We start from the raw sequence: 26,662 nt of genomic DNA, 5'->3' as shown, positions 1-26,662 counted from the left end.
AAATAATTTACTTTTAATGTGAGCAGTTTTTCCTTTAGACTTTGGTTGCTGATTAAAACATTCAGAAATGTAATTAAAAGTAATTTAAATAGCTAATTAGATAATGTTATAGAATAGCTTCCAGTAATACATTCATTTAAGAAAGCATCCATCATTTACTGAGTGCAATTTGTCACTAGGTTACTGATACAAATGCAATTATATGTTAAATGGAAAAGAACATCCACAAATCAACTTTGGTTCTTTATAAAGAATTGCCATATCCATAACTTTTGGATGATTCTGTCAGGGCCAAAAGGGATACATGGAAAACTTGGCCTGCACATTTTAGTTGACTTGGCAGTTGACTTGGCAACTGTGTAATGTCTGGCTCTAAATCATATTTTTGACAGCGAAGACCTAGATTAAAGCAGTGATTGTGTGCAAGTGTTTTGACAGAATGGTGTGATTAGTTTATTCAACCAAATTGTCCATTTATTGGGACAAATGCTTTGACAGAATGATTTTGCTAATTTATTTTATTTCTTTGTTAAATTAACTAGTGTTTTAACAGAATTGACTAATTAGGTCAATAAAATATATAGATTAGTGCAATGTTTGGTAGTAGTTTCACTGTGATTTTTAAAAATAGTTACACCAAAGTTAAGAAATAAGTTATCTCATGGTAAATGCACAGAAGTTTACTATAAAACGGTATAAAAAATTCTGATTTTGGAACTTTTACAGAAGCAAACCTTTGTGTTTCCAGTGAAACAGATAGAAATTATGAAACTATTCCAAAATCAGTACAATTTTATTATTCCATAGTTGCATTTTTGAAAATTTAAAATACATTAATGAAAATGCCTTTATCCATGAAAATAGAATCTCAGTATTGAAAAGGGCTTCCTATTCAAACAACTATCCAATTTCTGAATGATAGATAAACAAGGATATTTTGTTTTAGGAACTGTAGGAATGAGCATTTCAGAAATTCTGTGTCTCTCTATTGTGAGGCTGCCCTACTAAGATTTGACTAAAGATCAAACTTTAATAATAAATTATATTCAATCTCTAATTATCTCAACTCTTTGGATTAATACCAGGGATAGGATAGATTTTTCTATTTGAGAGAGAGAGTGAGAGAGTGTATGTGTGTGTGTGTGTGAGAGAGTGAGTCACACACACACACATACACAATGGAATTAATTGTCTATTGAAGCTTGAAAAGCTTTACATGACATGCTCAGAAGTTATGCAGGGATACTGTGGTACAATTATACTTTTCCTAAAATATTATGGAACTGTTTTAAAACTCATGTCAGCCACAATTTTGAAGTAACCAAATCAATACTTTCTTCAAGTTTCAAATGAAAATAAGTAACAAAATTTCCCTTATTGTCCCCTTTTTCTTTCCCTTCCTGCCTCTGAGCTCCATCCCTTCTTTTCCTTTCACATTTCACTCTTAGTTAAAAACAAAAATTTTAAAAAAGGCACAGAAAAATGTCACATGTATTTCTTTTAAATAACATGTTTCTATGTCAGTGCACATTAGCAAGCTAATGAACTATCAATACACATTTATAACTATCATGTCTGTGTCTCTATAATTAATTCCCTAATATGGAAATCAACTTTTTTGACAATTGACTGACATTTGATTTAGAATATTAGCTATAGACTTTAGAAGGAAGACTTGTTAAATTTTTACAATTAAACATTTGTCATTCTTCCAATAAAGGACACCTAGAATGTGAACAATCGTGGAATGGAAAATTTTGTTGAATTTGACATGAAAGGATAGATAAATTTTCTGTATAAAATTAAATATATGTATATATATTCAGTACACATTTATAATCAAACAATAAACTAGAAAAACATTTACCACCAATATAAAGGACAAACGTTCTGTTTTCTTGTAAAGACATTTTCTGAGAGCAAAACATGCACAAATGTGAGTAGGCAATTCACAAATTAATGAAATATAAATGGTCACTGAACTTATGGAAATAAATTCCATAGAAATGAAGTAGTGCAAATTCAAGTAAGTGTATTATACCATTTCTCATCTCTCATCTCTCACATTAGCAGAATTTAAAGAAATTGATAATATTTAATTATGAAAAGTTAAGTACCTTTGATGGAAGTGTAAGTTTTTATTAAGTTTTTTGGGAAGGTATTTGTTGGTACCTCCCAAATTTAAAATGGGCTTTCTCCTTAACCCATCAATTCTATTTGTAGAAATATAACATGAAATATATTTGGATAACCAAAATATTATAGCTAAAGTATAAGTATACTTTTTCACAATATTATAATGAAAAAACTGTGACTTCCTAAATGCCCATCAATAAGGAACCAGTTAAATAAATTATTTTATGTCCATATGATACAGTCATTATAGAAGGAAACAATACAGAAGTGACAAGATTTCTATCACATAATGATAAATAAAATAAAATAAAGTAAAATAAAATAAAGATCAAGCAATATGTGTAGTGTTACTCTTACTTGTGTAAAATATACCTAAGGAAAAAAAAAGAGGTGGGAAGAAATATATACCATTTATCTGTTTTTGTGTAGAAAATTCTAACAGGAAGATCACCACGTTAATAGATTACTTTTCAAAGTGAGGAAAGGAAAGGAGGAGGTGAAGGACATTTTAATTTTTCTCTAGAAAAAAACCTCTATTTTCTTAAAGAACATGCATTATTTTTAGAATTGTTTAAAAATATGCTGGTCATGTTAAATATTACTTAAAACGATGAAACTGTGTTTTAAAATTGACATAGACTGCTTATAGAAATATATTTGAAATCAACAACAGTGCATTTTATGTATGGTGATTTCCTTAAACAAACAAAAAGTCCGTAAGGTTATTTGTGTATTTTATTCTATAAACTGCTTGGTATTTTTTAAAATTTAATTTTAGGAGGTACTGGGGATTGAACCCTGGACCTTGTGTTGGAAAGCAGGCACTCAAATACTGAGCTACACTCACTACCCTGCTTGGCATTTTTATGTGGTCTTAACTTCACTGATGAAGCCAAAGCTTCGATGGAAAAGCCAACGTGCTTTTTTCCCATTTATAAGGAAAAATACATGTTAAATTGAGTTAAAAAAAAAATAGTCATTGTTAGATTACAAAAAAACTACAAAGTTACTGAAGCGAGAGAGAATCTGTTTAATTAAAATTATGAATCTCAGCTGCCTTAACTCTTTTCAATAACAGTTTACTATTACTGGAGAAGCAAACATATGCAATTTTCCTTTGTACCTAATAAAGATGACTTATTTTCCTTCTTCCTCATCCCTGTAGCTTTCAGCCGTGCCCCAATTCCAATGGCTGTGGTACGCAGAGAGCTCTCCTGTGAGAGCTACCCCATAGAGCTCCGCTGTCCAGGAACAGACGTCATCATGATTGAAAGTGCCAACTATGGGAGGACTGATGACAAAATCTGTGACTCTGACCCTGCTCAGATGGAGAATATACGATGCTATTTGCCAGATGCCTATAAGATTATGTCTCAAAGGTATGATTTTTTTTCTCATTCAAAATATTTTTGTTGAAATTTATTGTTCATACAGGAAAATCTGTAAACAATAAATGTATAGTAAAAGTTTGCACTTATAATTTCTTGTACATTTAACAGAAATCTTCAATCTGTGTGAGCCTATGCAGTAGCACAAACATTGTTACATTTTTCCCGTAATTTGTAACACTTTAAAAATATCCAGCTGTTCCCCATATCACAAAAATACTAGTATTCGAAATTTCAGGTAGCATCTGGAAATTGTGAAAATTTGCTAGATTTTTTTTTTTTTTTTTTTTTTTTTTGTGTCCTGGTCTAACATACATACTAAGTTATTTTGATTGGTTCTCTAGAACTGGATTCATTAGATAAGAGATTTATTTTTCACAATTTTCTAAATGAGGATTTTGTAATTTTCTGCAGATGTTGCAGAAAAAAATGTTTTACTGCTAACAATTATTTCCTAACAATGTAAAAATAAATATTAATCAATAATTTATATACTCATTAATCCAAATATAGTAAAAATATTGATTGAAGATTATCTGGCCTTGGTAAACAATTAAAATATATTCCTTCAATATCTAATATATCACATTATTTAATTCATTTAATATATTTAAGCTATCTAAAATACTACCTGGTTAAAATAATAAAAAATAAGGTACCATTTAATATCATATGATATCAAAAGAAGATCCTAGATTTTAAAAAGACTAGTCAATAGGAATTTCAATCCTTCCTTTCTATAATAAAAGAAAGTTTAATTTAGAATAAACTTTCTTGATAAATTAAATACATTTTAAATATGTCTTAAATATTTGTTTTACCCTGATTTCTCAGAAATCATTGATGAAGTCATTCATTTACTGTAAGCTTTCATGACTTCTGACTACTCTTCAAATACTTAATATGATTGATTTAGTGAATTTATCATACTTAATTGGTCCATCTGTATCTTTAATTGAGATTTTTATTTAGGGATTCATTTTTCTGTCACTTAAGGAGCTCTTCAAAATGAGGGGAAAACCATAGCATATGTAGGAGTAAAACAAATCATATAGATAAACGAAATGTGTTGGCTTCAAGAAATATGGTTCTTGGTATACTTAAGGAAGCCTACTTTATTTTTAAACTTTTGTCTTTTTAATACTTAACATGAAATATGTGTGATTGTGTGATTAATACATTGATAGGGTCAATATCTTATTTTTATAAAGGATTTTTGTACCTTTTAGTATGCCAGGTTTTTTATGATCAGAGCACCTAATATGTATTTGATAATGACCTCTCTGGGTAAATCTGAGGGCTTTTGTTTGTCTGTTTCTAAAATGCTGGCTCATACAAACATGAATGTTAATGAGAAATTAGATTTTAAAATTAGAGATTTCATTTTATATTAATTCGGTTGCATTTTGTTGTTCTTGTGTGTCTCTCATTATTATATATTTCACATACTTCCAAGTGTTATATTCTCTAATGTTATCCCTGAAATAATTCTAATCATTTAATTTCATTGTAATGGTCTATCAGGAACAGTTTTCCAGAAGTAGTGTGGAATGGGCATACTATCTTAATTAATTTTATTTGTTTCAGTTAGACAACCCAACAAGATTCTTCTCAATACATGTACATTTAGGGTGGGGGTTGAGGAGGAGATGCTACCTTACTGTGATTAGGTTTTCATTTAAAATGTAGCAGATGCATTAACTTCACTAGGTCTTTGATATCTGTGATTTCTATTGAAATTTTCTTAATCCTTTCAATTGACATTTTTACAGTTCCCCAAATAAGCCTATGATCTTATAATTATTGTAAAATATAGTTATAATGGATCCTCTGGAACCACTGAATTGTATGGAATTAAAACATAAAGTGACAAATGTGTCGAGTAAAACTGTTTTAAGCACCCCTGGTAAATCATTTGTGTAAGTATTCCGGAGGTTTCTCAAGTAAGAGTTGTCAGTTAGTTGAAGTAATTGTGATTAAATCTTCGTGGAAGCACATTCCTCTGCTTTATAATAAATTTACTTACATTATTATGCCAATGATGGCATATTGAATAACCTAACAATGGCTAATTATGATATGCACATTTCATACTAATGATAGTGGTAGTTTTAATAGATTAAATAGATGAATGTTGACATAAAATCAAAAGGGAAGGCATCATTTTGAAAAGGCAGGCTATATTAATTTTTGTATTTTCTTTCATTTGAACATCTAGAATGAGGCTATCAGAGTGTAAGTTATAGCAAGTCTCTATATACTTGCATAACCTTGTTTAAAAGTCTGTATCTTGCTTCAGACTAATTTAGGCAGATGTCTCAGGCAAGGGCAGACAAAAAATGCCATGCATGCAGATGTTTGAATACACATTAGACAAGTGCATAAATTTAATTATATAATAACATGTGAGTTCAGTGTGAAAATTTGGGGACTTGAATTAACAAGGACACGAGATGCTTGAATTCCATATTTTTCTCCAGTAGACCTATCTAATCTGATATCTGCTCTGGAGAAGCCAGTTTTCTCACTAACCCTCCAGAATGCACTCTCTATTCTCAAATCCAGGAGTGTTCTCATGCCATTCTAGCTGTCCCTCACCATGTCCCCAATGTTTGTGCTTAACTCTCTTTCATTATCCAACTAGAGGACTTGTTAAAAAATATCAGACAACATTTATTTATCCCTCAGAATTTCTCACCTCACCTGTCATCATCCACACCCTACTTTGTTGTATCTAAACATAAACCTATATTATGACAATTGTGTTGTCTAAAGTAAGCTATAGTTTTCTGGAAAATGAACATGTGTGAACAGACATATACATATAAGTACTTATATATTTTTACAGAGGTATAATATTACATACAGAAAAATTCATATGTCATATGTGTGAGCCCATTGAATTTTCACAAACCAACCTCACCCATGTGACTAGCAACCATATGCAGAAACAGAATATTGATGGCATCTTGGAAGCAAACCCCATGTACACCATGCCACTCATCCCTCCTCCAAGGTTTTACCACTATGCGACATCCCAATGCCCTAAATCAGTTTTGCCTGTCTTTGTACTTAAAAAAAAAAAAAAGATTCATATAGTATATGCTTTTTTGTGTGTGCCTTCTCTCATTCAATGTAGTAATTCTTTATATAACTTTATTGAACATACTTTATATATCATATAATCCATGCATATCAAGTGTACAACTCAATGATATTTTAGTAAATTATCAAGTGGCACCAAATTTACCATCAGCCTAAATCAGTTTAAGAACATTTCTATCACAATTTGTTTCCTCATGCCCATTACTGTTAACATCTACCTCCTGTCCCCAATTACTAATCTACTACTGTCTTTTTGTGTGTATGTCTCATTGCATTATTTTTTAAGCCAAAAATCCAACACTAGAAATCAAGTTGAATTTAGTGGGCTTTCCAGTGGGGCAGTATCTAGAAATATCCGTAGTTATCTCTTTAGGTGTGGGCATAAATATGTGGCTTGCATTGTGAATTTTCTTAAAATTAATGATCATAAATCTAAACATTTAAAAAGATACCCTCTTTGGAGTTCCCTATCAAGTAGGAACATTAAAACAGTCTCTGTGTTTTACTTAATGATATTTATAACATTAAAACAACATATGCCCATAGAAAGAGTCCAGCTGTTATCCTTACTTAATCTGTTATGCATATGTAAGTAAAATGCACACATATAAAGCATATATATATTTAAATTATGAACACACATTAAAAATGTGTAGTGTTTTTTTCCTATTTAAATGAGTAATCTGAGTTTTACTTTAGTCTTTTAGCAATATTGCATTTTAATACAGGACACTTATATAAGGAGCATTGAAGGGGAAAAAAAGAAAAAGTGAGAGAAAATTGTTTCTCAGTTTATATTGGTTGCACTGCAGGAATTCTACAGCTTACAAAAAGATCTTGGTTTTTGTTGTATTCATTCCTATTGAAGTTAAGAACTCTTTCAATAGTAGTAGAAGAAGAAATGCCAGTGACAGCTTTTTGTATGTACACAGCCAAGTGAATGGTCTGTAATAACTATGTATACACACACACACGCGCACGTTTTTCCATTTGAGTCTTCTCCTTTCCCAGATCCATTATATGATGTCTTGTATTTCCATTACAAATTATAACAAATTAGAATCAGTTATATAATAACTATCCCTCATATCAAGACTTCATCATTGAATTGCTTTATGCAGTAGAAAGAACATACAGCTATAGAGCAGGGGTTCTTAAATTTTTTTTGTTCCACAAAACCCTTTGCTACTCAGGTGAAATGAATACTACTGTAACTTATTTATTGCATACAATCATAAATGAAAGAAACACTAGATTTAAGTTCAAGGTCAGAGAAAATAAAGATAATAAGTTGATTTTTTTCAATTCAAGCTCACCCACTCATGAAATCTTTCCACAGACCCCTGTTTAAGAACCCCTGCTATAGAGCAAATAATATAGAATACAATGCTTTAAGGATTAGTTTATGTGCATGTTTGTTTAAAAAAAATAGAAGGAAGGAAGGGGAAGAGGGATGAAGAGGGAGGGAATGAGTATAGAAGAATGAAAGAAAAGAAGCATGAAGGAAGGGAGGGACGGAGGGAGGGAGGGAGAAAAGAAGATACTTTTCTTTCCCAAAATCCAAACCAAAAGACTATAGAGAAACATTAAAGTTTTAACCACAATGCCTTTACCTCTTAACTTCTAATATGTTGTCTCTTCTCAGTGCTGAGAATGCATTTTGGTAATGTCCTACTAAAATGCTCCCCGGTACTCCCGGCTGTTAATTATGTTACATGCTGTATTAGTCTGCCAAAGGGGTGTTGATGCAAAGTATCAGAAATCTGTTGGCTTTTATGAAAGGTATTTTATTTATGGTAAAAGCTCACTGTTACAAGGCTATAAAAAGTCCACCTCAAAGTTGTTTTCTCACCAAAGTCAGTTGCCACGTACTGAAGCAAAATGGTCGCTGATCTCTGCCTGGTCTCTCCTTTCCCTTTGGGATTCCAGTCCTCCTCTCGCTCCTGGTTAGGGCTTGTGTCTTTCTGGGCTTTCTATATCAGCTGCAAACTATCAGGCAAATGACTCATCTCTCCCTAGGGCCCCAGGGTCAAAAATGACAGAGCTCTCTTCCATGTCTTCTTGAGTGAGTGCCTGTTTATGTCAGCCCACCAAGGAGGTGGGGCTCAACTTGAGCCATGCCCTACTGACGTGGTTGAATCAAAAACACTAAATTTATTTTATCAAGTAAACTTAAATCCTTTGAATTTAATACAGTCAAAGGGTATCACACCAGAGGAATAGATTAGAAACATAAATCTTTCTCTTTCTGGGATTCATAAATTATCTCAGCCTGCCACAGGTAGTATAGTTCTAAATTAAAAATGTTAGTAAATGATTCAAATATCTCTGAACAGTTTAGTCATGGAGTATATTAACCCTTTATTATAATGGTTCTCAAATTGTAGTTCATGGAAATTTGGAATCACTGAGACCTTTCAAGAAGTTCACAGGTCAAAACTATTTTCATAATAATCCATGTTATTTGCTGTTTTCATTATAAAGCAATGGTAGATTATACTGCTGGCACCTTAGCAGGAATCATGGCAGTAGCAACAATGTATTTTTTTACATTTCTCAGTTTTAATTTGTAATGTGGTGGTCCTAGTTTCCTAGCTGCTGAAACAAGTACCTTACAGTGGGTTGCTTAAATAATGGGAATTTATTGGCTCAGGGGTTTTGATACCAGAAGTCCAAATTGATGCATCAGCAAGGGGATGGTTTCCCCATAAAGACTGTGTTGTCATAATTGGCTAAAAGCTATCCTTGGGTCTTTGGCTTTTCTGTCAACACAGTAAGGCTCACGATGATTTTTTCTCTTTTCTCATCTGGGTTCTGTTGATTTCCAGCTCCTTGCTCTTACCATGGCTTTCTCTCTCTCTGAATTTTGCTGTGCTTATAAAGGACTCGGAGAATTCATATTCAAGCCGAATCAGATTCTGTTGGCTACAATTTAACAAAAATAACATTTAGAAAAGGTCTTGTTTACAATGAACTCACAGACACAGGAATGAATTAAGATTAATAACATGATTTTTCTGTGTTATAAAATCAATCCACCACAGTGGAAAACATTGATAGATCTTTATTTTTAAATGAAATCATGATCATGATGGTGAAAAAGAAAATAATTTCCTCTCATTGAAAAACTCAGCCTAATATTGGATTGATTTGAATCAGGTTTTATCAATAGTCAGTTACAAGTGTATATAAACTTGATTATTGAAGTTTATAATAGAAATCATTCTTTACTGTGAAACTGAGACTTTCCAGTCTCTACACGACTTTTTTATTTGAATCAATTATTTTTTCCTAATTAGAGAAATTGTAGGTATACAGAAGGGTCATGTAAAAAAATATATATAGCATTCCCATATACCATCCATTGTCCACAGTTTGCATTAGTGTGGTACCTTTGTTCCAACTGATAAAAAAATATTAAAATAGCACTATTGAGCATAATCCATAATTTACATTAGGCGTATTTTTCCTATATACTACCCTATTATTAATACCTTGTATTAGTGCCTTTCATTAAAGAACATTCTTATACTTGTACTGTTAACCCCAGTCCACTGTCCACAACAGGGTTCATTGTGTTATACAGTTCCAACTTTCATTATAGTAGCATACGTGACCCAAAACTTCCCCTTTCAACCACATTTACATATAATCCAGCATTGTTAATTATACTCATAATAATGTGCTACCATCATTACCATTCATTTCCAAACCTTTACAATCATCCTAAATAGAAGTTCTGTACAAATTGTGTATCAGCTCCCCATTTTCTATCCCAATCTATCCCCTGGTTACCTATATTCTAAATTCTCTTTCAGTTTGCTTATTTTAATTCATTATTGGTGAGGTCATATGAATTTGTCCTTTTGTGTCTGACTTATTTCACTCAGCATAATGTCCTTCAGGCTCATCCATGTTGTTGCATGCATCAGGACTTCATTCCTTTTTACTGAATAGAATTTCATTGTGTATATATACCATATTTTGTTATGCATTCATCAGTTGATGGATACTTGAGTCGCTTCCATATACTGGTAATTGTGAATATTGCTGCTATGAACGTTGGTGTGGTAAACCAATTCTTTATATAAAGGGCTTTAGATAAATCCTTTGAATTTAATAAAGCATCAAAAGAACAGAACTGATTATATGACTATTTCCAGTTATAACCATATATTAACAATATTTATTGAAAATTTCCTGTGAGCTGTACAATATTCTAAGCACTTTGTATGAATTAACTCATTTGATTCTTCCTTCACTCCTGCAGAATGGATTCTATTGTTATCCTTCTTCACTGATGAGGTAACTAAAGGCCAGAAAGATTAAGTAACATCCCAAAAGTTACAAAGTAAATGGTAGAGCTGCAATTCTCACCTAGGTAATCAGACTACAGAATCCTTGATGTTTATTATACTCTATTACCTTGTGAGCTCTGTCTAAAATATATACTATTGACAATGGAAAGGACAAAACTTAGGAAATAGGTAGGAACCAGTCACTATTACTGCAAAGAAAACACTCATGTTCATGCATACACCCAAACACACACCACCCCCACACCCACTTACCATTAATGGTTGCTCCTCGTTTTCACATATAAGTGATAAGAACATGCTGTGAAGCTTATTAAATGATTTAGTCTTTATTTTGTGACTTAGAATAAGTTTCCAAGCAAAAAGTCTCAAGTACTTTAAAGAAATTTTTCCATTAAAAAAATAGATCTATGAAATAAGATTTTGTTACTCTATTGTTTATACCAAACATTTGGAATGTTATGAGAACATATTATCTACGGGAATACTTCAGTGAAGGTGAATTTACTGGTAATGGTGGGGAAACACTTGAAATTTATATGATATTTGTAAAGGAAACAGATGTCACTTAATGTTGAACTTAAAAACAGTGAAGCTTTATGAATTAGAACTTGAATATATCATATAAGTACTTTGGCACATTTGTAAATAAGAAAGTGTATTGTGCAAGCCCTGCTTAATAAAACTTGAATATGAATAACAGAAAGTTATAAAATTTTGAATATTTAATATAATGTGATTTCAGCCATCAGAGTCTTCACAGTGAAATCTTTAACATTAGAGAAATGAAAGTGAATATTTTATACCATGCCCTTTGTTTTACTATATAGATCAGTTTATTTTCTTTTAGTATTCTGATTTTAATTTTTGTTCTCTGCCAGAGCTGAGATTATACTGAAAACATGTCACTAAATTTTCCTCCACGAATACTGGAGGAAATACTCTACTATTCACAAACTTTAATTGGTTCATTGTTTCTTTGTTATTAAGAATATTGCTAAGGAATATACCGTTAATAAAACATTCTGTGCAGTACATTTGGCATCTTCCTATTATATGTTGATGTGATTAAATTCTGAGAGAAATGTTATTTCCCAAGTTGTTGGGGACCAACTATTAGCCTAATATTTGTTAATATAAAAGAACACATAAATTGACATCTGTGTCCATAAAACCATTAATTTTATCTCTTGGGTAACAGCAAGTTATGTAAATCATTTATTTGTAACAAAGTTTAACAAATGGTAAGAGCACATTTTGATTTTATGCATGTGGGCTGATTTTGATATATAAATATATGCATGTATGGTTTGGCAGGAAAAGAACTGAGGTTTTTCTAAGAATGCTAATACCTATAGCTATTAGCACTATCAACCTTATGAAAAGAAACTATTGGAGCTGTTTCTTGGGCTTGTTGGTGTTTTGAGGGAGTAATACTTGTCAAAGGGTATAATTCTACAGAAATATTATGGTATAAAAAGAAGAAAATAGACTTCAAAAGTAATAAAAAGGCAAGTAGAGATAGTTGTTCCAAAGAAGAAGAGTAGATGGCTATGGTTTTGAAGGTGAGCAGATGATAATTGAACTGAGAACTTTTCATCTCTGATTATTGGTGGTGGTGAATTATTTAGAGTCACTTCAGTGTTCCCAAACCTTGTCATTGATCATCCAAACAACTGTGTATATGTTATATTTAATTGAAGTGCTCCAGGGAGTTGAATTTACTCAGCAAGTTTAGTATATCAATGTTTGTGGTGATTTGAAGCTATGTACCCAAGAAAATATGCTCTTAAACTTACTCTGTTCCTGTGGAGGTGAATCCATTTTAAGTAGGACTGTTTGATGAGGTTGCATCAGGTAAGGTATATTCAATTCAAATTAGGATGTTTCTTAATCTTATTACTAGAGTCCTTTATAAGCAGAATGAAATTCAGACACAGAGAGAAAAAGCCATAAGAAGCAAGAATGGAAGGTCAACAGAAGCCTGAAGAGAAGGGAGAGGCCAGGAGAGGCTTCCAGTGCATTGACATGTGACAGAGGATCACCAAGCAGTCAGCCCTCAGAATGCATCTTCAGGAAGAAAGCATCACTTGATGACACTTTGATTTGTACTTTTTCCCAGCCTCAAAACCGCAAGCTAATAAATTTCAGTTGTTTAGCCCAGTCCATTTCATAGTATTTTCTTGACAGCTAGGGAAACTAAAACAATGTTGTATGAGAGATATATGAAAGTCTTCTGCCAAGGTGAACATCTTATTAAAGGTAATATTCTAATATTATCTCCTAGCTTAGTAACTCTGACTTTTCTGTTTGGTTCATGATGATAGCTTTTGTTTTAGTTTCCAAATTAACCTATATATTCCAGCAAAGCCTGGATATTTGCTACATCTTTGACTGTTATTGATGAAGTTATTTTATATATGATATATGTTACCTATGTGTTACTGATATATGTTCTAGCTATACTTTTATAAGTTTATTTCAATACTTCTTTAAAAAAAACTTTCTCTCCCCAAGCCACAAATATTTGTCTTTTCAGTAGAATATACTATAAAAATTCTTACGACTAATTTATCTGTTAAAACCTGTTTAGACCATGGGGATTATTGTCTCTTTAGGTATTTTAGAAATTAGGGTCATAAAAATGTACTCTTTTTCCACAAATAAGTCTCTGCAAAATTTGTCATAATAAAAGGACTTTCACCTTCTCAAGGGATCCAAGTAGATCATCCTTGCCTGGGGAGATAGCATTCTGAATTACTTTCTAAGTTTAATTCCGAAAATGTGAGTACTTCAAATGACTATTTCAAATTATTTCCTCCAATGGCATTTCCCTGCTGTGGCATGCAACAGCACTACAACTATAAAAAGAAAGACTATGTGTAGTATTTTCTTTCAATGAAAGTCACGGAAGTGGAAAAGCATCAATTAATTAAAGCAGCATCTGCCCACATGGATACTGGAAAGGAATTTGAACCTTTTTCCGCAAAATAACAGAAAATTCTGCCTCAGTGTATGTTGTTCAGTTACTTAATATGTGTCTAACATGTTATATCTTAGTGCATACAAAGGAAAAGTTAACACTGATGTGATGTGGTTTGAATAAATATCTATTGGTTCTAACTGCACTATAAAATAATGTTAGCAACAAGTGACAAAAGATTCTATAACATGAATTTTCTCCCCTGGACTCTTAGTCTGTTGTACCACAATTTCTAGTGGAAATAATTGGTGAATGTGTTGCTTTGATGGCTATAGTAGAACACAAATTATCATTAGATTGGCAGCTTTAAAAATAGTGTGCCAGTAATATAGGAATGTAAGCACGCACACATAGATATACAATTAAATGAGAGCATACCTTCTTAGATAAAAATATACAGAATATTTATTATGTATATCTCTAGGATGTAGAATAATTTCTAGAAAAAATAATGCAATTACCCTGGAATCAGTTATATTGTTATCTAATGATGCAAGACTTCAGAAGACTTATTTTTTACCCTCCAATATTAAGAAGTAAAGGTGCATTATTTATTTACCTGACTTCTAGGTACCATGCAGCCTAATCACAGATTCTGAATCTCAAAATCTTTGAGGTCCTACATTACCACTTCCCCACACAAAATCAAACCGGTTCAATCTGAACTCATCCAAACCAAACTAAACCAAACCAAACCAAACCAAACCAAACAAAGCCAAACCAAAAGATGAACATTTTTCCTATGTGGTAGTTCTTCAGTTATGAATAAAAGAAAACCAGTGCTTCAACATTAACCTCCAAGCATTTAGAGCACTGGATCTCCTGAGATCTGATTGGAGATCCTGCAGTGACAAAACAGACATTTGGAACTAAATTAAATTTGAATTCAGATTTTAAATTTGGCATTTAAGACCTTTGCAGATATTCCTCTCTTTACATCTCTGGAGGTTAATACTGAGGCCCTGGACTGGGTCTGTTGCCTGAGAATGTGGTAACACTGATTCTGATCTGAGACCAAGATACCACTTCTAAACCTGCTTCTGTTTCCTACTTCACTTTGTTGAGGTCAAGGTAACTGGATATGGGAGCACAGATTAGGTTTAATATTAGCCATAGGTTTTTTAATTGCTTAAATTTTTAAAAATAAATGATATTTTTCCTCTGAAATAAAATGAGTGTGAAAGGTGAAAAGAGAAATGTCATCATCACATTTTGTTCTTAGAATGAAAGAACTAATGAATTGCATGTTAACAAATTTTATTATAACTAAGCAAAAAAAAATCTTGAAAAAATATAAAAACTCAAAGGCACCTTCCTTATCCATCCCCTAGTTCAATTTGGGCTTTAAAATTCAAAATAAAACAATTCCATATGTTCTACTATAAAAGTAATTGCACAATTTTTACAGTGTTTGTTAACACATATACTAAATTAGTCATTGTTAGGTATTGCCTAGGAAATGGTGTGATTCATTTGTAACAAAAAAATACATTATTTTTAGCAGTAGCCAACTACTCAAAATTGTGTTCCATTTAACTCTGAATTTTATAAAGAATATTATAAACACACGAAGTCTATTAATCTACAAAAGTGGAAAAGTTTGATCATAGGAAGAAACTACCTTGCAGTAAAATGGAAATCTAAAGTTAAATATTATTCTGGTTTTTTGGAAGCCTTTAAACTTGTCTCACTATGACTTGCACCCCCACAGAAAATAAGGAGGTTATTGTCACAGAATCTGGATCTTTATAAAGTTAAACATTTCTCTCACTTTTGGTATATATGCATGGAGTAGAGAAGATTGAGAATTTTTGTTTGCTTAGAGAGAACTTGATATTTAATAAGAAAAAGCAAATGTGTGTTTAAAGCAGTACTAAATAGATAATGTGGTGCTACTTAGAAGTAGCTGGCAACTCCATTTAAGTTGGTCAGAATAAATGCAAAGAAATACACTCATTTATCATTTCCTCTTCTATATAAACATTATATGTGCAAGTAGTTCTACTTATAAGCTGGGAATATGATTAAATTATGGTTATTTCAAGATCCTTAATTTTAAACTCAAATCCTAAGAAAAATCAAAACTTTTTTTTAGGGGGGGAGGTATACAATAAAATAATTTTGATGTAAAAAAGTTCAAGTTTTACTTTTCAAGTATCCAACAAATATTCAGAGTTTCTATAATGCATCACACCCTTATTGAAAGCTGATATATGTGAGATGAGTATTGAAAGATGATGCTGAGCAAGTCCAGCCTTGATAGCATGAACAGGCTCAAATCAACCATAGAGATAAGCTATTACTACAGATGTTTTTCCACATATGTTGCTGTGCCAGGAATCATGCTAAGTACTGGTAACTTAAATACTGTGAAAATAGTTCCTAACCACAAGGAGGTTTAATGGGGAGATGACATAAACAAATACATTAAAAATAGATGCAATGATAGTGATACAGGTAATTAAACAATGCTAAGGAAGGACTTCTAATATTGCCTTAAGTGGACTGGGAAACATCCTGTAGGAGGTGATAGCTTAAAGTATGCATAGAGAGGGGCTCAGAAGAGCATTCTAGGATAAGAGTTTAGATGGATTAAGAGGTATATAGGATTTCACAGATGTAAGGAAACTAATGTAGTTCAGTGCCACTGGAAGTAAAATGTAAATCAGAATAGGAAAAGATAAAGTACATAGAGGCTAAATAATAGTCTTGTCATCATGTAAGGATTGGGTTTTATGATGACTCTGAAAAGTTTTAAATGAAGAAGGAAAATAAATGCCTGCATTAGGAGAATGCCGCTCTAGTTGTGTATGGAGGATAGATTTGCAGGGAGAAAGAATGGAGGCCTGAGGACCACATTGTAATATGTAAAAAGTTGTCTATATGTGTGAGAGGCTTGATCTAGGGCAGCAGTGGGATGAATGTAGAAGGGGAGACTGAGTTGCAAGAAAACCTTGGTGTTTGATCTTATCTCTCGGTATTCCTGTTCTTTCTCACTCCAGACCAGTCATGATGGTCTTGAATATGACAGACACAAACCTACCTCTGGCGCTTCGTACTTACTGTTCCTGTTCACTGGAACCCTTTCCCTAAGTTATTCACATGTCTTGGTTTATACCTTCAGTTATTGTCTTAGTACGTTCTCATCAAGGTCAACTCTGACCATCAAATTATTTAAGGTTGCAACATCTATGTGCTCCCTCTACCCCAAACTAATACTCACTCACACACTCCCAAACTCCCATACTTTATTCGAGTTTTATTTCCATAGCTCTTGTAACCCCTAATAGGTCTGTTTGTTTCCTCCTATAAGAATGTAAACTCAGGCGGAGCTTTTTGTTTTGTTTTGTTTTGTTTTGTTTTCATTATATATTTCCAGGACTAGGAATATTGCCTGCTAATAGGAGGAACTCAGTAAATATTTGGGAGTGCTATATGTTTTCCAGATACATCTAAATTTAAAACAAAACTTGCAATGAAGTGATAACGTATGCAAAAATGGAGGATAAAAAAAGAAACAAATTGTTACTGCTCTTTTTAGTGATACGGATGAATAAATAGAGGAATCCATATACATTCACTTTACGTATATCTATTTATATCTAAATAATTTTAAATCAGCCTATAGAGTTTTTATTTTTTGTCCCTTTTGCTCCTTTGTCCCTTTTTCTAACCAGCTTTTATACTTTTTCAAATAAATTGGCAAATCTTCCAATAATCTGAGACCAATCTCTTCTAAGGAAGAAGTCTACTGTGTATAAAGATTTTCTCAGCCAGTGAGGTTCATTTCTGCATTCTGTTTATGGTTGCCTGCTATGTCTTAACTGCTTTTCCCTGACTGTTTTGCATCCTTTGGCTAACTACAGTAGTCCTAGTCCTGGAAATCTAACTAAAACAAAACAAACAAGCAAAAAACAAAAAAACAACCCTTTTTTATAGGATGAAACAATGGCTTCCTCAAACGACCACATTTAACCTCCTAAATTCTAGAGCAGGCTTCACCTAAGTGTGAATTGACTCCAAATTCTAAATTTGCTGCTCTAGACAGTACATCTTTTGCTTTGCTTCTCTGTCCCAAAGGCAACAAATGGAATATTGAAACTCAGAATGCTACTGTCCTAGCTAGACTGCTGCAGAAGGATGTCAACAGTTTTGAAAACAGTGCTATTGGTTCCTCCAGTGATCAAGTTAACAGCAAAAACATTGTTCTCATTAACTTACAATGAAATGCTGAAGACTATTTTTTAGAAGTGTATACATGAAACTAGAAAACCTGTGGAGTCAGCATTATAAACAGAGTAAAAACAAAACAGAAAGAAATTCCCCACAATAAAACTATCAAACAAATTGGAGTCAAATATCAGAAATGCAGAAGTAAAGGTATTGATAATAATAACATTTTGTAAATGCACTCAATCCGTGTTTATTTATATATTGAGATGTAAAGATAAACTCTGATGCCTGTGGGTTGATAGTGATCAAAACTCAGCTAAACTGAAGAATTCATCTCTCTCTCTAGAAGGGTTCCAATGTTGGAGTGCTAGTCCTATGCAGTCAATTCTTTTATTACTTACAAGAAGCCCAAAATTGGATTTTTAGGAACATTTCCTAAGTCCTAAATTTGAGATCAATTAAAAAATACACTATATGGATCAAATGAATTATGGGTGAAGTATTGGTTTAACTTATACTTTGCTAGTGTATACTATAATCTGGAGATACTAATCTGAACTATTTCAAATGATTACATTTAGGAGTCAATAAAACGGGGCTCTGTGTCATATTTCACTCAAAGTGTGTTTTAAGGAATAGGTCCATTTTAAGCCTTCAGGGGATCTTAATTGGTATTAATAATCCCTCAAATTTAATGATGAAATTACCAAAGTTCGTTTCAGTTCAATTTTAAAATCATAGCTTGCACTATATCCCAAGGTTCTTTTAGGTTGTGTTAGTGAAAGGGAAAACCACATACCATCAGTGTATGACTTTTCAATGCATATTGAAGTTCTGTCAAAGCTAGTTCCTTATAATAAAATAAAATTTGGTCAGAGCCAGATAGTAAAATAATAAATTATGAAAGGCTTATTAGAAATTGTTTTCCCTCAGACATGATGTCATTAGAAATGGTATGTCTTCACTTATTTGGAATTTGAGATGATATTGCCTAAGTAAACCAAATAAGGGAGGACAAATTATTTATTTTCATAGTTGAAAAATATAGAAATATGAATGTGTTTGTAAATTTCTAAGTATAAATTATTCAGGAGTCAAACATCTCATATTTATTACTCTACTGTTTTATTTTATTGCTATTTGCTAGCCTCTCCTTGTATTTTGCCACATTCCTTAATTTTGTATTTTAATTATGGCTCTGTTTTCATTTTATGGGGTTATGTGCCATTTTATGGGGTCTTACAGGGTCAAAGGTATATGGAATTTATGGCATCTTTTATTTATCTATACAATTAATAGCGAATGGCTAAATTGTTAATATATATGCACAGCAAAAATAAATTTGTGGTGCAGGTAAGAAAATCACAGGTATTTCTAGTGGCATTCAATCAGCTCAATCATGTGGCAGTGTTCCTGAAACTAAGTTATCATCTTTGCTGGAAAATTAATATTTCACTGACTACCTGTAAACCTATTTGGAATTGCTTGCTTAAGAGTAAGGTAAAAAAATGTAATAGCTCTCTTCCTGTCAAAGTTCTCTCTCTCTTTTTTTTAAGGTTAGTATTCTGTTAGAATGAAAGATAATTATTTGTTAGTGTTTATGTAGATAAGCCTTATCGACTGTGAAGCTATTAACTGTAAAGAGGAAGTCACAGCAGGGATGAGGCAGGAGAATCACTGCCAACAATATTCTTATTGGGTGGTTTGTTTGCCAATTTTACATGAAAAAAGAAATCTGAGTTACAAATTGTTTAATGTTGAGATTTATTAAAATTTTACTCATCAGTACTCCCAGACAAATCTATACTCATGTATTATGCTTCACCTTCTAAAAGAATAAATTCTAACTCTGCAGACATGCAAATACATAATTAATAAGCAAAGTAAAATACGTGGTATATACTATTTTACTCTATACACTGAAGACTATTTTATAATCTTTATATGCTTTCATAAAGTCATATATGAGTAATAATATGCCTGATTATTTTTTCCATGTCTATTAATATTTAATAACCTAACTCTTAAAATTAAGAAAGTAAACACATGGTTTATAGGAAAACAACCCAAAATACTTGGGACTCATGTTTAAAGAATTGGTTCATATTTTAAACCATTATTTAGTTCCATTTTTGTGTAGGAATATTTTAGAATTCTTCCTCTTGAATTTCTGTTCCTGTATTTATGAGTACAAGCTTGATTGTACAACTGAACTTCACCTAATATTGCCATGTCTTTATCTTTTCCCTTGGGCCTGTCCTGTTATTTTCAAATGTATAACACTGTGGTAGCAAATATATCAAATTATAACCCTCTAGCTTCTGATCTGAATTTTAAAAATGGTGTGAGTAGTTTTTTAATACACAGAATAAAATGGGCATAAATTATCCATGGTTACTTCAGCTACCTTAATAAAATTTTCACCCAAAAGAATTGAAATGAAACAGATTTATAATAGGTACCAAAGACATTTCATATGGAAAGTGATACTGCATTTTTGGCTAACCAGGGACAATTTTGAGAGAGAAATGTGCAGTGTTAATCGTTATGCCAGGATAAAAATGATACATGAGGAGAGTCCCAGACTAAATGAGACATGTGTGAACTCTAACTACAAACCATTTTAAAGACATTTCATGTTAAAATAAGGGAAATGATATTTATGCCTTTTTTAAAACTTTTTTTAAATTTTATTTTTAAAGAAATTTTAGATTACAGAAAAGTTACATTGAAAATATAGGAGATTCCTCACCCCTGGTCCTTTCACATTTTCCCTATTAATAACATCTTACATGAGTGTGGTACATTTGTTAAAACTGATGAGGAAATATTGAAGCATTGTTACTAACCATGTAGTAGTTGACATTATGGTTTACACTTTGCACCATACAATTTATAGGTTTTGATAAAATGTATAATGGCTTGTATCTGTTATTGCAATAACATGCAAAACAATCCCAATGCCCTAATAATGTTATATTTTTTACCTGTTCTTCCTTCTCCCTCCCCTCAGAACAAGTGGTAACCACTGTCTTTATATCAATGTTGCAACTTCCTCCCTTATTATAATAAGTCTACTTTTGTCCATGGTTGTATCCCCCCTTATGTTTGTTTATTCCTCAGTCTTGAGGATTTGGGGATTATCATGCTCACTGTGCTTCTGATTGAAAGGGAGGTTAGATCCCCTGGGACAGATGGATGAAAGTGTCTTGCTTGCAGTTATAGATACTCAGTTTTTTGGAATGGGGGTCGTCCATCATCATCATTTTGTTAGTTGTCCTGTACCAGCCCAATGAACTGAAGAAGAGGTGTTGGCTGCAGCTTTGCTGAGATTCAGGGCTCAATTGGCAACATATGCCTCTTAATAAAGGACATGATTTCCTCTTTAATGCAAGAGAATCTGTGATACAAACATTTTATAAGCAGTTTTATTGAATCTCTAACCTGGTACCTTTCTTTGAGTCATGTTTCACATGCCTGAAGTCCATTCTTAATTTTACACTTATGTGAGTAATGCATTGTTTTAATCTCTAATGGGTCGTACTTTCAAGGATGACCCAGGATAGGTGAGCAAACTACAATTTAGAAAATTTGGAGTTTCAAATTTAGATGTGATAGGTCACCTTCTTTTATCAGGACTGATCGTTAAAGGGTGTGAAGGATGGGGAAAAATTATTTCCAACCTCAGGGAAATGCAACTTAATGTTCTCAGTAATGTAAATGATCTGACAGGTTAAAAGAACAACCTTAACCTAAGCATTCATTGAAGAGAATAATTGTTTTAGAGATGATTTCATGGAAATTATAGTAAGATGATCGAGTGACTACAGTGGATCATATTTTTCCTTGATTCTTAGCAAGAATATAGACAAACACACTAACATTCAATTGATTCTTTTTATATATTATCTGCTTGTTAGCAGAAAGATAAAAGTAGATTTAGTCATGTAGAGCAGAAAATCACATTAATGGCATTGAAAGAAGTCTTTTATTTCTTCTAGATGAGAAATTCATTTCCTAGAGGTCAAAAAATAAATACTAAATGCACAGTAAGGTGAAGAATGTTTGCATATAATCAGCATTAGAAATTTGATTAAAAAGTGACAAGTACTCATTGAAATCTTTTAATATTCTTAAGCATATGCATATATTCTTTGCACCCCCCCCCCCCCCACCAGGTCCATTATGTCTAAATGTCAATATATACAGAACCATTTTACATTAGGGAGATGCTAGATGCTTTACTAACCCCCAGAATTTCAGTGGATTAACACACAGTTTATTTTTCCCTTTTTAAAGTGTTCATAGTTGATCTTTGGCAGATGGCTTTCTTTCATATGTTGATGGGAGAATTAGGATCTTTCCAACTTGTGATTCCCACTTTCCCTCAGGGGCGAGGAGTCCTTTGCATGCAGATGGCAGGTTAGAAAGGGGAATAAGTGTAAGATGCATAGGAATCCCATGGCTCCTCATAAAAGTCCTGACCTGGGAAGTTCACCCATTGCTTCCAGTAAAAATCCACTGGCAGGAACTAGTCACGTAACCATGCCTGATGAGGATGAGGATATTTTGCTGCATGTGTAGTCTCTAGCTAGGAAACTACTTTCTACAACTAACTGTCTTTACCATAGTACCTATGTTAAGTTTAATTTGATAGTATAAATCCATTCAAAACATGAATCTTAACAATTGTATTAGCAGCACCTCTGGGTTAGTCAGCAAATATTGTTTAAAAATTTTAATTAATACTATATGCATCCATTAATTCTTTAAAAATAATTATATATATGTATTAGTTTGCATGTGAAAATTACAAGAATCTGAGTGATCACTAACTCCATCTGCCCTAGTGCTTTAGAATAAAACATACATATTTCCTTTTCACTTAGCATGTTACAAAATAGAATTTTGATCACTTAAAGGGAATAAAAGTTCAAAATAGAAAATGGGGTTTTGTTTAATTTTTCAGTTGGAAAATGTCCCTAGTAATTTGCATAATGGAAAAAAAAAGTCTCTTTATTCTAGTCAGATTGAAATGTGGCCAATTTAAGCCTACAATGGATACTTTAGAAAAGAAAGCAGATAGAGTACAATACTTGGCATGAATTTGATATCATTCTTTTAGCCATGAGGTTATTGCATATTATATCAAAGGAATCATTTACTGGTGAGAAGTCTACTCCCTTCATCTCTGAAAGATCTCTAGGTGATAGAACCTGGTAAGACTAATTAGAAATAGAATATTCAAAGTACTTACCAGAAGCTAGATGGTGAAAGGAATGATGGTTGTTTCTGTGTTTTGTCCTGAAAATGTATCTTTTTTTGTTGGTTCAATCAAAAAAATATACAGGGTCCTCTAACTAGCTTCTAAATATTACATATTATGACTGTGATCTTTCCATTGTTCTTACAAGTTGGTTATTACCTTTAGTTGATACAGTAACATATTTTAGAGAGAATTGAAATAATAAAGATATAAAAACACTGTAAAGGAAAAATATGTCTCTTTTTATCATTGGGAAAATGGATTATTTTGAACAAAGAGGTGATGGATTTAGGCTTTTGAAATCTGATATTCACAAGATACTCATATTCATAAGAGGTGTAATAGATTTCACTACTCTAAACACTGTTACATTATTTAGTGTTATGTGGTGGTTTCAAGCCTTATGGACCCCAGAAAAATGAAACATGTTCTAAATTTAATCCCGTCTTCTGAGTAAAAGCCCATTGTAAATAGCATCTTTCCATAAGATTAATTCAGTTAAAGTGTGTCCTACCTCTATTGGTAAGGGTCCGAATCCTATTACTCGAGTCTTTATAAGAAAATGAAATTCAAACAGATAGAGAGAAATACATGAAAGCAAGAAGCTGAAATCAATGAAATCCAGAAGATAAACGGGAGTGCAGCAGATGCTGTCATGTGACCTGCCATTTGACAGAGAAGCCAAGGTTCACCAGCAACCTGGTCTTCAGGAAGAAAGCATCTCCTTAATGATTCCTTGATTTGAAACTTTTCCCAGACTCAAAACTGTGAGCAAAAATATTCCCATTGTTGGGAAGCGGACTTGGCCCAATGGATAGGGCATCTACCTACTACATGGGTCGTCTGCAGTTCAAACCCCGGGCCTCCTTGACCCGTGTGGAGGTGGCCCATGCACAGTGCTGATGCACGCAAGGAGTGCCCTGCCACACAGGATTGTCCCCTGCATAGGGGAGCCCCACGCGCAAGGAGTGCGCCCCTTAAGGAGAGCTGCCCAGTGAGAAAGAAAGTGCAGCCTGCCCAAGAATGGCGCCGCACACACGGAGAGCTGACACAGCAAGATGACACAACAAAAAGAAACACAGATTCCTGTGCCGCTGATAAGGATAGAAGAGGTCACAGAAGAACACATGGTGAATGGACACAGAGAGCAGACAACTGGGGGGTGAGGGGAGGGAGAAAAAAAAATTCCCCTTGTTTAACCTGACCCATTTTATGCTTTGCTTTGAGAAGCATAGGAAACTAAAGCATGTTATAAATGGCATGTCTGAAGTGGTATGCTAACCAGTTTAGTCAAGTAGGCTTCAGCAGGTGCAACTCTATTCCACATATGTGGATAAGGAGAGAAGAAAAAAATCCTAGAGCTTTAAATCTCAAGTAGGTAAATTTATTCATTTTGTTTTTCATAATCCTAAATCAGTATATAGGATATCTATATGCAGTTGGAGGTAATTTAGCCAAAATGTTAAAGGAGAAGTCAGTTTCTAAAATTAAATAATCAAGGCTCGGATTTACCATGGCCTTCAAGGCCCAGTGTGATCTGAACCCCCAACTCCTATTTGACCTTATCGCCTACCACATTCCTCAGGCTCACTGCATTCTATCCACGTGTTGATTGGGGCTCTGGATGTTCTTTTGTTAGCAGTTAGTAGGATTATCTGGGGAAGCTTTGACGCCAATTGAAATAATAGTGTATTTTTTGTCTTCTCTGTTTGTCCTGTTCTTGAACTTTTCACTACAAAATAAAATATATTCAATGTATTATGACATGATATTTTGAAGGCCTAAGCATGAAATTGTGTTCTTCTGGAAATTTTTGAGGATGTTTTCTAAGGTTTGCTTAGAGTAGGTCCTGTTTACATGTTACAGCAGATAGATTTTTAAATTTGTAATAATAGTAATATGTTAAATGAAATGTGTAAACTGAAATGCGTATATGCAAGTATATCATCTATAAAAATGAACGATGTGGTAACAACACTGCAACTTTAAACCAAGTGCAGGATTCCAACTGTGATGAAAAAAGGCACATATAAAATTCCTAAATGTCATGCATCAAAAGCATCAGTTGAATTTTTCCAGAAGTATTGGCAAGGGTTATTTATAGGTAATTAATTAATTTTTCCACATTACTAATTTTTACCCAAATTGAAAAATAGTATTTTTTACACTGGAGATAAAATATCTAGAGGTCAAGAAAATATTACAAAGTGAAAAAGTACTACTGCTAACCATGTTAGCAACATTCACAGAAGCCTGCCAGCCCAGAAGTGAAAGTTACCTGGGTACTGGAAGACTCAAAAGCTGCCAGCCTATTACTCAATGCAGTACTCTCACTAATAACATTATGCATGCTTACATTGAGAACCTGAGAAAAATTGAGTTCATCCCAAATGGCAGACTTCAGAAGGATCTCTTTTAAAACTTTGTAGCATGCAGTTCAGAATGTGATTGATCTTATAAAGCAACTGCTGTTGCCTGCTGAGGCAGCTGGTGCTTAAGGTCACTACCTATTCTGTGTGCCATTCGCCCCTATTGTGAATACTTTCACCTCAGGATGTGAACAATGAACTGGGATCCTGATGACTAATATATAAAAGCTAGCTTCTAATAGTTTGAACACGCCACCCTAGATCTCAAGCAACTTTTACACAGTATTCACCTTATAGCCAAGAGAACCAAGTCTCATCAAGTCTGATAGAGCGAGAAAATCAGGGTGTCAAAGGAAAGACAAATTATACCAGGAACAATACTCACTTTATTTAGTCTCTGAGTCACCTAATGAAGGAAGTGTTCCCTGACTTCCCTGTCTAAATTATCAGTACCCCCATTACCCACATTTCTCATTCTGTACCCTTAACCTGATTTATTTTCTCATTTATCACTATCAGTCATTATATTCTAATTTTAATTATTTTGTCTTTCTCAAAAAGAATATCAGTGCTATGAAGACAGGGACTTTATTTTTTTTGTTCAAGTCTCTATACCAGTGTCTAAAACAATGCCTGGAACTAAGATACATGATTTAAAAAATAAATGTGTAAATGATGTGGAATGATAAGGAATATACTGCCCTTTTTGTTTCTCACTGGGACCAAAGGAAGGAATTTTCTATAAGCGATCTCAGATTATAGGAACAGAGTTACAGAGAACCTTTTATTTATTATTTAAATAAAACAAGGTATTAATTTAAAGCAAAATGATAAGGAAAAAAATGAGGACAGTTTGAGAAGAACCAAAAAATTAATATGAACATCAAATATACCTAAGGATAAAGATTTTAAGAAATTCATGCTTA

The 26,662-nt window shown here is 32.9% G+C and overlaps 1 protein-coding gene across 50 annotated transcripts in view; it reads left to right on the top strand.

The window, feature by feature from the left end:
* Positions 1–26,662, top strand: part of ADGRL3 (adhesion G protein-coupled receptor L3) — an 845,015-nt gene that overhangs the window by 368,242 nt on the left and 450,111 nt on the right. For all 50 annotated transcript variants that reach the window (XM_058297941.1, XM_071216369.1, XM_058297901.1 and 47 more), the window contains one exon: positions 3,302–3,515. In XM_058297941.1, coding sequence (XP_058153924.1) covers positions 3,302–3,515 — 214 coding nt within the window. The remainder of the gene's footprint in view (positions 1–3,301; positions 3,516–26,662) is intronic.

This window comes from Dasypus novemcinctus, chromosome 1 (assembly GCF_030445035.2).
Source record: "Dasypus novemcinctus isolate mDasNov1 chromosome 1, mDasNov1.1.hap2, whole genome shotgun sequence".
Classification (NCBI taxonomy): Eukaryota; Metazoa; Chordata; class Mammalia; order Cingulata; family Dasypodidae; genus Dasypus; species Dasypus novemcinctus.
This window is presented reverse-complemented; position numbering and strand designations above follow the sequence as displayed.